Raw genomic sequence first — 11,664 nt, forward strand, 5'->3', positions numbered from 1 at the left:
AGATGCCCCCAAGGTTAATTTGCAAGGGCTCAGGTGCCCCCCAGGTTCATTTTGTTGGGTTCAAGTGCCCCCAGGGTTAATTTTGGGAGGGCTGAGGTGCCCCCCAAGTTTAATTTTGGGGTTTCTCAGGTGCCCTTATGGTTAATTTGGGGAGGTTCAAGTGCCCCTGAGGTTAATTTTGGGGTTCTTTAGATGCTCCCAATGTGAATTTCGGGGGTTTCAGATTCCCCTGTTAATTTTGGGGGGGTTCAGGTGCCCCCAGGGTTAATTTTGGGGTTGTTTGGGTGCCCCAGTGTTAATTTTTGGTGTGTGCAAGTTCCCCCAATATGAATTTGGGGGGTTTAGGTGCTCCCAGTGTTAATTTTTGTGGGTTCAGGTGCCCCCAAGGTTAATTTGGGGGTTGATCAGGAGTCCCCGATGTTAATTTTGGGGTGGGTGCAAGTGCTGCCAGTGTGAAATTGGGGGCTTCAGATATCCTCATGGTTATTTGGGGGGCTTCAGATGCTCCTAATGTTAATTTTGGGAGGTTGAGATGCCCCCAGTGTTAATTTTTGGTGGGTTCAAGTGTCCCCAGTGTGAATTTGGGGTGGTTTGGGTGCCCCCGATGTTCATTTTGGGGTTATTCAGATGCCCCCAATGCGAATTTGGGGGATTCAGATGCGCCCAATGTTAATTCGCGGTAGTCCAGGTACCCCCAGGGTGAATTCTGGGGTAGTTCAGGAACCCCCAGTGTTAAATTTGGGGGGTACGGGTGCCCTCAGTGTGAATTTTGGGGTGTTCAGATGCCCCCAGGATGAACTTTGGGGTAGTTCAGGTGACCCCAGCGTGACTTTTGGGGTGTTCAGATGCCCCCAGGATGAACTTCGGGGTGTGCGGGTGCCCTCAGGGTGAATTTCGGGCTAATTCCGATGGCCCCAGGGTGAATTTCGGGCTAATTCCGATGGCTCCAAAGCGGGTTTCGCGGTGCCGCTGCCCCGCGCCTGCGCAGCGCCGCCGGAAGGTGCCGCCCGCCCGGCGGATGTTGCGGCGCGGCCGCGGCTGAGGGAGGGACGGCGGAGGGGCAGCGCCGGGGCCGCGGTAGGAGCGGGACGGGGCCGGGGCGGCTCTGAGGGGCCGGGGCGGGCGCGGGCCGGTAACGGCGGCGGGCGGGCGCTGCGGGCGCGATGTCGCGACAGTTGAGCGTGTCGTGAGGAGCCCGCCGGGCCCGCCCTGCGCTCGGGCATGTCGCGACAGAGAACGTGTCGTGAGGAGCCCCCGCCTGCTCGCCGCGGTGTGTGAGGGGGGTGGGCAGAGCGCGCAGGGCGCGGGGGCTGCGGGGAGCTGAGGGGGAAATGGCTGAAGGGACACGGCCCAGCGTGTCTGAGGGGTAAAATTAATCATATAATATTATACGTATATATTATATATAAATATTATATATGTGTTACTTCTCCGAGGCGGTGAAGACACCGCTAGCTCGAAGCAGGCCGGTTTCACGGAGCTGTGGGCAAGGCTTGCTAATCTAAATTAGAAATCGTAATTAAAGCTCACAGATAACCTCTCGAAGGTGGTGCGGCGTCTCCGTCGTGGGAGTGATTAAAATTAAACAGCAAAAGTCCCTCGGGAGTGTTGATGGGGAATATCAAAGCCAGAATATATCCAACCCTGGAGTGCAGGGTGTGATTGTCTCACTAAGGTCCTTTTCCCTGGCTTTGGATGCACAACCTTGGGCTGTTTGGCGTCCCTGAGATTTGGATCTTCCCAGGACAGTCTGGGGTTGGGCATTCTGCATGGATTTGGAGCAGGAACATTGGTTCTGTGGAATTTTGCATAGAGTAGGTGACATTGTCCTGCATTGAGAGTTTGTGTGGGGAACACTGAAAAGCTCCAGGATTTGCTGCTGTTGTAGGCAAAGCTGTCACATTTATTCCCTTTTGCATTGGGTTTTTTTGACATCGTGGAATGGTTTGTGTTGGGAAGGGACCTTAAAGCTCATCCAGTCCCACCCCTGCCATGGGCAGGGACACTTTCCACTATCCCAGACTGCTCCAAGCCCCAGTGTCCAACCTGGCCCTTGGACACTCACAGGGATCCAGGGGCAGCTACAGCTTCTCCGGGCAGATCAATTAAAGTATTTATAGATAAGATTTTAATTTTTTTTTTTTTTTTTTAATGGTCACTTTGGCTCACATTGGCAACTGAAACCATCATAAACTGAGCACCACTGATGAGTCCCCACCTGGAACTTTCTTGACTCATGGAATAACTTTTCCCAGTGAAACATCAGAAGCAACAGTGTGTAGTTTCTCCTGCTTTTTTTTCCCTGTTTTTCCAAGCCCCACACTGTGCCAGGGTGGGTTTAGGTTGGATTTCAGGAAAAGGCTCTTCCCCCAGAGGGTGCTGGGCACTGCCCAGGCTCCCCAGGGAACGGGCACAGCCTCGGGGCTCCAGGAGCACTTGGACAGCACTGCCAGGGATGCCCAGGGTGGGATTGCTGGGGTGTGTGTGCAGGGCCAGGGGTTGAACTGGGTGATCCAGCTGAAGGAATTCCGTGTCCCTGTGTGTGTAGCACGTCCCGAGATGGCCGATGAGAACGAGGAGCTGCCGGCGGACGAGGAGCTGCCGGCGCCGGCCGAGGACGGCTTTGAGCAGCTGGAGAACGACAGCCCCGCCGAGCGCAGCGGGCACGTGGCCGTCACTGACGGGCGCTGCATGTACGTCTGGGGAGGATACAAGGTACAGCTCCTCTGGAACAGCCACCCACCGCGCTGGGAATTGTGTCCTATCAATCTGGGAGTGACTCTGGGAAATTATTCCTCCCCCGCAACACAGCAGCTCCAGTGAACAATTTGTAACACGACATCAGGGTGTTTTGCAACGTTGAAATCAATCACGAGTGTTAAACCTTGGCAGATACACGGATTTTGGGGTGTTGTTTGCCTTTGGCAGCTTGTGAAGAGAATATTGTGTGATTGGAATTGTGCACCCTAGGAGTGGTGATTTTATTTACACAACTGTATTTTGGGTGTTAAGGATCCCAGGGTGGTGGTTGTCACACTGGGGGTGCGTGTGCTGCAGCACCACAAAATCATTTCAGTGACAAAATCATTGTCAGTGAATTCAGTAAATGAACTCCTGTCATGGAGGGGGTGGGGGAATGAAAAAGAAACTTTTGGCTCATTTCTGCTCCCTGGCTTGGGCTATAAAATAGGGGCTTAACTTCATTTACCCCCATCTGGCTCTGCTGGGAACTGATTGTCCCCAGCAGGTGCTGAATTAGGCTGATTCCTGCTCTCCGTGCAGGTGGGAGGTACAGGAGTGTGGGAAGTACAGGCACTGCTCCTGCTGTGATCTGTGCTGTGATTAGGTCCCAGAGGGGTGTAAACATTCCCAGGAGTCTGTAATTCCGTGTGTCAAACATCCTTCTAACACTGCTTTTCCTTCTCTGACCTGTCCTGCAGAACGCCCAGGTCCGGGGATTTTATGACTTCTACCTGCCCAGGGATGAAATATGGATCTACAACATGGAAACTGGAAGATGGTACAGTAAATCATTAATTTGGGGGAAAAAATTAGATAAATCCTTAAACTGGTGTGGAAAGCACACTGAGGGGCTGAGCAGGGAGAGTTCCATGACCTCTTTGTTCCCACTATCAAACTCTTGCAAAAATGTGTAAAAGATTTCAGATTTGGGTTGGTTTTTTTTCTGTGAAAACATGAAGAAAGTTTTCCTAGGGTGAAGTAGGAGAGGCAGCAGGGACAGGCAGCCCGGATAGGAGTGTGTGATCACCACTGGGAGGTGTTTTGGGATTCCTGGGATAGGATGGAGCAGCTGGAAATTGTGTTTGTACCACTTTTGATTCCAGTGGTGGTCAGGGGATCCCTGTTGAGTTTCTGGCCTTTCCAGGAGTTGTTTTTAAAGGTTGATGCAGCCAAAGAAGCTCCTCAGTGCTTTGCAGGAAGTGGGATTTCAGCCGTCCTCCCAGCCCTCCCTGAGGTCAGGGACAGCCTTGGACATGGGCTGGAATCTCCTCTCTGTGGTTAAGATGTTTACAAACAGGAAAAATCCAGGAGCAAAGTGAAACCTGCAGTTTACACAGGTGAATCCTCTTTGCCTGAGGATTCTGAGCATTCCAAACTCCTGAGCTGGGCAGATGGGATTCCTACCCCCAAAAAACCCATCTATTAACTAAACTGCCTTTCCCCCACCCCTCCATCATAGCAGGGTAGTTTTGTGAATTGTTACACCTGAAAAGGTGGGAAGAACTGAGAACTGAATGTCCACAGCGACCTGCTGTGAGTAAAACCCTCCAGATAAACCCGTCCTTGTTCACTGTGAGCAGGTGAAACATTCCAGCCTGTTTTTCCAGGAAGAAGAGCAAGACAGAGGGAGATGTTCCCCCCTCCATGTCTGGCAGCTGTGCCGTGTGTGTGGACAGAGTGGTTTATCTCTTCGGGGGTCACCACGCACGGGGCAACACAAACAAGGTCAGGAATTCCTTCATCCCATCCTTTCCCATGAGGATTGTGCCCTGGAAGCTTCACAGCCCTGCAGGAACACCCTGACCTGGCACTGGTTCTGTTCTTGTGCAATTCCCCTTACCAACTGGATTGTGTCCCTGCCTCTTGAGTTTGCTGATTTTAAGATGGGAATTTCCAGAGTTGCCTGAAATAATGTCAGGAACTGATCTGGAACTGGTCTGGGGTGGCTTGAAATGTTTCTCTTTCCTGGAGTCTGTGATAGTCCCAGAGTCCCAGAACCATTAAGGTTGGAAAAGTCCTCCAAGATCATCAAATCCAGTCTTTGATCAATCACTGCCCTGTCAGCTAGAATTAACTAATGATACTTTCTGATAGTCTGGCAGTGTGATCTAAATTAAATAGTTTTGGCCTTTATAAATACATTATTTATATATTTGAATATAAGATCTATTTCATACGTAAATATAAACTAGAAGGAGTTTGATGGAATTTTTGCAGACAGTTTGAAGCAAATCTCATTTGTAAGGTGTGACTTCTCCCCTTCCTGCTGTGGCATTCTGACATTTCAGTTCTTTTATGTAACTGTAGCAGCTGGTTCTCTTCCTGTACAATTATATAAATGCAGAGAAGGGGTGATGCTGTAAAACCCTCCACTTTGTAAACTTTTAAACCATTTTTTACTTGTAAGACAATTGTACTCTGTACACACCTTTATTGTGTTGCACAACAGCTTTTGGATGCTGAAACTCAGTGTCCATAACCCTGTTAGTGGTGTAAAAAGTGTTTGAGTCTGCAAAAAGGGTCAGGATTTGCAAATCCATATTTTGTTCCCAGTGTTTTCAGTGCTCTGGTTTACAGCTAGGAAAAGAACTTTATCTTTATTACTGTTTCTATACCAACACATGTTAATTAAAAGTTACTATTTGAACAGCAGACTTAAGCTTTGAGCTGTGTGAGTTAAAAAACTCTTTTTATTTTCCCAGTTCTACATGTTAAATTCCAGATCCACGGACAAAGTGCTGCAGTGGGTGAGAGTGGAGTGCCAGGGGGTGCCCCCCTCATCCAAGGACAAGCTGGGGGTGTGGGTGTACAAGAACAGGTGAGGCCCCAGGGAGAGCTCTGCTCTCTGCTGGCTTCTCCCTCCTCCTCCTCCTCCTCCTCCTCCTCCTCCATGCAGTCCCTGTGGCGCTGGCTGCAGATGTTCACCTGGAGAAGAGAAGGCTCCAGGAAGACTTCAGAGCCCCTTCCAGTGCCTAAAGGGGCTCCAGGGGAGCTGGAGAGGGACTGGGGACAAGGGATGGAGGGACAGGACACAGGGAGTGGCTTCCCACTGCCATCCCTCTGCCAGGGCAGGGAGAGGTGGGATATTGGGAATTGGGAATTGCTGGCTGTGAGGGTGGGGAAACCCTGGAATAGAATTCCCAAAGAAGCTGTGGCTGCCCCTGGATCCCTGGAAGCGTCCAAGGCCAGGTTGGACAGGGCTTGGAGCAGCCTGGGATAGTGGAAGGTGTCCCTGCCCACGGCAGGGTGGCACTGGATGGGATTTAAGCTCCCTTCCCACCCAAACCATCCTGGTGATTTTGGAGTTTAACTCCTGTGCTTCTTTGGCCACTCCATGGAGAGAGCTCCCAGTCAGGAAATTTTCTGTGGGATTTGCTGCAGAGACTCAGGAAAGGTGGGAAAATCCTCATGTGTCCCTTCCAGCTGGGGATACTCTGTGAATCTGTGGAATTGCCCACAGTGCTGGTTTTCAGGTCCTTGATGTGGGGAGCAAGCTCATCATCACCACACCTGATAGGATCAGTTTAGATGTAAATCTGTGCACGGCTGCAGTTGTGGGTGGTTAATTAGGTGGTGCAGATTGTTTTCTGTCACTCCATAATCCTGTAGGAATTTCTGGCAAAGCCGTGCCAGTTTCTAATACAGGCTAAACCCCAAAGATAAAACTTGGAGGTAATTCCCATTTAAACCCCAGGAGAACAGTGTGGCAGAGGCCAAAGTGCAGTGACCAGGCAGCACACCCTGACAGCTTCATAGATCTGGAAGTGGAGCAAAGCTTGGAATCCTGAGGCTGGAAAACAGCTCCAGAGGGATTTGATGTGGGTGGGAGGGTCGGTTAGGCAACAAACAGAGCCCCACACCTGGAAAACCAAAGGAACTCCCCTGGTTTTCTGAGCACAGCCTTTATATTTATATTTGTATTTATATTTGTGTTTATATTTGTGTTTGTATTTTTATATATTTATATTTTATAACAACAGATGAGACAGAATTTCTCACAGCTCTTGGTCCATGTTTTCCTCCAGGCTGATATTTTTTGGAGGCTATGGCTATTTTCCTGAAGGGAAACAACGCGGAACGTTTGAATTCGATGAAACCTCTTTTTGGGTAAGTAACCCTGGAAGTCATTTTTATTGCAGCTTTTAATATTTACTCAGTGCTTATTAAAACTTGTTGCTTCTTTATGGTTTGTTTTTTTTAAAGAATTCAGGTCTTCCTAGAGGATGGAACGACCACGTGCATGTTCTGGACCTTGAAACTTTCACTTGGAGCCAGCCCATAACGACGGTAATTAATGGTCTGCTGTCAGTTAATTAAGTCACAGCTCAGTAATGTTATTCAGTAGTGTTCTTGGAGCCATTCCCACTGAATTTAAGCCATTCATTTAGACACATCCACTCTCCAAAAAGAGGAAATTTGCCTTTTATTTTGATCTGTCTTCATCCATTTTTTCCTGTCACTTGCTTCGGTTCATGCTTCAGCTGCGCTGTGCTCCCGGGGAGCTCAGGACAGTGAAATGTGTGGTTTGCTGTCACCCTCACTGCCAGGTGATGGCTGGTACCTGTCCCTGGGATGCTGAATTGTGTCAGGAGAGAATTAAACACTCCTAGTTGCAGATACAAACATTTGGAGTGTCCCAGGAGTGTTCAGGAACAGGGAAATGGGGTAGTGTTGCCACAGGGTTGGAGGAAATGAAATATGAGACAAGGAACTCCAGACTGCGAAAGAATTGCTTTGGTTACTTCATACAGGTCTCAAGTAGTTCAGAAACTCAAGAAAAATTCTGTTTAATGGAATCCCAGAATAGTTGGTTGGAAGGGACCTTAAAGCTCATCCAGTCCCACTCCTGCTGTGGACAGGGACACCTTCCACTATCCCAGGCTGCTCCAAGCCCCAGTGTCCAACCTGGCCTTGGACACTTCATGATTTATGGATATAAGGATTTATTATGTCACTGTCTCATTTACAGTCTGTCTTCTGTGGCTGAACCCTGTGCTAAAAGCAAAATTTATACACTTCAAGAGGGAAAAAATAAACCCCATTTTTAACGAGTTCTCTCATCTCCCATCCATCAAAAAACCAAGTCTGCACACAGGACGATTTACTGGCTGGGTTTTTTCACTCTGTTCCTTGCTGGCCTTAAATCTGAGTTGAGTTGAGCCTTTCTTGTCTTCTGGTGACTGATCTGTGATGTCCCTGTCCCTTTCCAGGGTAAGACCCCGTCCCCTCGAGCCGCTCACGCCTGTGCCACGGTTGGGAACAGGGGTTACGTGTTTGGAGGCAGATACAGGGTAAGCCCAGCCCAGTTTAACCTGTGATACCCCAAACCTCATCAGGAGATTTGAACCACGCTCTGCTTCGTTGTAGGAGTCCAGAATGAACGACTTCTACTACCTGAACCTGGACACGTGGGAGTGGAACGAAATGTGGGTACTCAGACTTGAGCTGTGTAAAATTCTTTGTGTCTAAAGAAATTAAACCTGTCCTTGGGTCACTGCAGTATCCTGCAGATAGCTGAACAATAATCAGAGCAGGAAAGAGCAGCAGGATTTTATTGTCCCTCGTGGTGATTTGGGGTGTTTTTATTGCAATCCAGACTCACCCAAGGCATCTGCCCTGTTGGCCGATCGTGGCATTCCTTAACACCGATTTCCTCGGATCACCTCTTTCTCTTTGGAGGATTCACCACGGACAAGCAGCCCCTGAGTAAGTCATTCCAAAGGGATTTGGTGATGGCTTTGTGCTCTGGAACAGCTGTGCACAGGAGCTTGAATGATTGCCTTGAATTCCTTCTAAATTCCTCCTGTGTTCTTGTGATCCAACTCCTCATGGATCCAACAGCTTCTTCCACAGAGCAGGAGTTGCTGAGGGTGTGGAGACACCAAAACTTCCAGCAATTCATCTGCTCTAAAAATTTTATCTAATGCAAATTGCAATTAGTAACAGCTTTACAGTTCCCCACCCCCATAAACCTCTGTTACATTAAACACCTGTCATCAAACAGGAGCCAATGTTTTATATGGTTTTTTTCCTAAACTATTTGATTTATCTAAGAGCAGAAATGGGCTGTGCTACACCAGAGTATTTGTTTATTGCAGCAGCTCACAGGACTGACAGAATCCTGGCTTTATCTGGGATTTTGCTTGTTTTCAGGTGATGCCTGGATTTATTGTATCAGCAAGAACGAGTGGGTACAGTTTGAGCACAACTACTCCGAAAAACCAAGGTATGGCAGACAATTCCCTGGAAACTTGTTACAAAAGGGGTGTGGGATCACCTGGTGGTGGCTGTTGGAGAGAGGATGTTGGTTTCTCCTCACAGCTCTCCTTTTCCATGTGTCCCAGAAGTGCAGGTTGTTGTGTGCTCCCAGAATCGCAGTGAGTGCCACACAGGGCAGGTGCTGCCAGCAGCCTGTGAAACAGCAGGAAACACAGAATTTAGGGTTTGATCCTGGGATTTATGGTTTGATGTGGTTGCAGAGGCCTCTGAACTGTGAGTGCCAGCACCAGAGCTAACTGGAACCAGTGTCCTTGCTCTGCCAGCAAACCGGGAACAGGTCGGTGTCACCAAGGTCCTGGCCAGAGGCTCATCCTGTGCACACCCAGGGCTGTTCTCGGCTTCCTGCTGAGGAAATAGGAGTTGGTGACCTGCAATTTAAAGCCCCAAAACCTCTGTGAGGCACGAGTGTGGCATGGAAAACACGAGTCTTCCTCCCTCTGCTTTGGGAAGTGATCTTAGCCAGGTTAAGGAGTTGAAAGCAGTGATGCTTCCTGGTTTTCCCCCTTTGGCCTGGCTGGGATGAGGAGCTGGGATTTTGGGTTAATGAAGTGCTGCTTTCTGTTCCCAGGCTGTGGCACACGGCCTGTGCCAGCGAGGAGGGCGAGGTGATCATCTTTGGGGGCTGTGCCAACAACCTTCTGGCCCATTCCAAAGCTGTGAGTTGGTTTTAAGCTTTCCTTTCCCATGGGATCTGCAGTGCTGGATCACTCCAGCATCCTGATCTCGTGGGGATCACAAAGAAAGCCTGAGAGGGAAATGCTTTGCTCCTGTCCAAAGCCCCTCAGTGCAGATGTCTGAAGGCTTGGGAGACCTGAAGGCTTCCTCCAGTGTCCCTGCCCAGGGCAGGTTGGAATGGGATGAGCTTTAAGGTCCTTCCAACCCAAGCCATTCTGGGATTCCCTGATTCCATGACTGTGTGAGCCTGGGCTGCTTTGGCTCCTGCTGTGAACCCACAGAACCAATTCTCCCTCTCTCTCCCACCCTCCAGGCTCACAGTAACGAAATCCTTGTGTTCTCCCTACAACCAAGATCTCTCGTCAGGTAAGAAAGCGAGACCTCAACGTGGAACTGTCGTGTCCCAGCTTAGCTGGCAGGAGGAAACCGCTGTGAGGGTGGGCAGGCCCTGGCACAGGGTGCCCAGAGCAGCTGGGGCTGCCCCTGGATCCCTGGCAGTGCCCAAGGCCAGGCTGGACATTGGGGCTGGGAGCAGCCTGGGATAGCGGGAGGTGTCCCTGCCCATGGCAGGGGTGGGATGGGATGGGATTTAAGATCCTTCCAGCCCAAAACATTCTGTGATTCTAAGACAAGTGGGGCAGGGTTACCACTAGACCTGTTCATGTTCCTAAAATACTGGAAAGCATTTCCTCTACCAAACGCTGCCAGAGCAGCAGCCAGGTGTGAGGATGGAGCAGGATTCCCCTCAGCACCTTTGGCACTGCCGACAGCACCCCCAGCTGTAAGGAATGAGCTCCCCGTGCAGCCCCATCCCTGCTGACAGCTGCCCTGTGTTCCCAGGCTGTGCCTCGAGGCTGTGATTTGCTTCAAGGAGATGCTGGCCAGTTCCTGGAACTGCCTGCCCAAGCACCTGCTGCACAGCGTGAACCAGCGCTTCGGCAGCAACAACACCTCGGGCTCCTGAGCCCCGGCCGGCGCGGGGCTGCCCCGCCCACAGCCATTAAAGGTGTGTGCTGAACCCTCTCTGTGTGTAGGTAGTCGCTTCTCGCCCCCCCCCGTGCATGTGAACGGCCTAGAGAGAACCTCTTTTTGTGTGAGATGTTCCAATAAATGTATTTAATGCCAGAGGAGACAGAGCCTGAGCTTAAGCTGCAACCAGGTCTGGGGTTGTGCACCCTGAGGGGGTGAGGCCAACCCCGAGAGCGGGGGGGGGTCCATGGGGACAGGAGCTGGGAATGCTGAGCACACCACAACTCTGGAGTGTTGCTTTAGTGGAGGCTGCAGGTCGTGTTTAGTCCACAGCTTCATGTTTTGTTACAAATGCTTAAGGTCAGAGAAGCAGGATCTGGAAGTTGTCCCATTGTCGGTCCATAAACTGTCGTAAACCTTGAGATGTTAAAGCACCACTACTCTCTGCTTGGCTGTAGTTTGGTTTTTTTTGGAATTTTTATGTTGTGGAACTTCAATTGTGAACCTTAGGTAGCAGATATTCTGCCCTGCGAGTGTAACTGAGAGTGCTCGTGCCTGTTCCCTGCACCTGGAGCTGCCCCAGGGATGGCCCCTGGCTGTGGGGACACGGAGAGGGGCAGCCCTGCCCCGGCTGACCCAGCTCTGTGGGGACATGGGGGACAGGGCCAGGCCGTGCTGCTGTGGGGAAGGGGGGATCGTGTTTTAAGCTGTCTTCAAAAAACAATTAAAAACTTTGACTTGTAGAACAATTCCTGTGCTGTAATTCCTGAGAGATCCCGTGGGTTTATCCTGACTCCCAGCCCTGCTCTTCCTCCCCTCTACAGCGTTCTGACACAGCTGGGCTGGGGGGATCTGGGCCTGCACCTTCCCTCTCTCCACAGCCAGGGAGTATTTGGGGGAAAACACAATTCCATCTTCCCAAAGGAAGCATTCTCCACTGGAACTGCCCTCCTGGAGGGCAGGCCCTGCCACAGGCACGGGGCAGGAAGGAACTGAACA

At 50.4% G+C, this 11,664-nt stretch overlaps 1 protein-coding gene across 1 annotated transcript; it reads left to right on the plus strand.

Moving 5' to 3' along the window:
- Window positions 1-996: 996 nt before the first annotated feature.
- Window positions 997-11,414, plus strand: KLHDC2 (kelch domain containing 2). The gene is made up of 14 exons (XM_048306605.1): window positions 997-1,077; window positions 2,549-2,715; window positions 3,441-3,520; window positions 4,350-4,467; window positions 5,445-5,560; window positions 6,768-6,849; window positions 6,946-7,029; window positions 7,953-8,033; window positions 8,110-8,168; window positions 8,339-8,448; window positions 8,896-8,968; window positions 9,590-9,677; window positions 10,010-10,062; window positions 10,537-11,414. The coding sequence occupies exons 2-14, from the start codon at window positions 2,560-2,562 to the stop codon at window positions 10,658-10,660; spliced, it is 1,224 nt and encodes a 407-aa protein (XP_048162562.1). The 5' UTR covers window positions 997-1,077; window positions 2,549-2,559; the 3' UTR covers window positions 10,661-11,414.
- Window positions 11,415-11,664: the final 250 nt, after the last annotated feature.

This window comes from Corvus hawaiiensis, chromosome 6 (assembly GCF_020740725.1).
Source record: "Corvus hawaiiensis isolate bCorHaw1 chromosome 6, bCorHaw1.pri.cur, whole genome shotgun sequence".
NCBI lineage: Eukaryota > Metazoa > Chordata > Aves > Passeriformes > Corvidae > Corvus > Corvus hawaiiensis.

What these genes read in the sequence shown, in the direction of transcription:
- KLHDC2 (XM_048306605.1), top strand. Translation starts at nt 2,560, where the DNA reads ATGGCCGATGAGAACGAGGAGCTGCCGGCGGACGAGGAGCTGCCGGCG. An exon ending in CACGGGGCAACACAAACAAG is followed by an intron (nt 4,468 to 5,444) that starts GTCAGGAATTCC and finishes TTATTTTCCCAG; the next exon opens with TTCTACATGTTAAATTCCAG. An exon ending in ACGTGGGAGTGGAACGAAAT is followed by an intron (nt 8,169 to 8,338) that starts GTGGGTACTCAG and finishes ATTGCAATCCAG; the next exon opens with ACTCACCCAAGGCATCTGCC.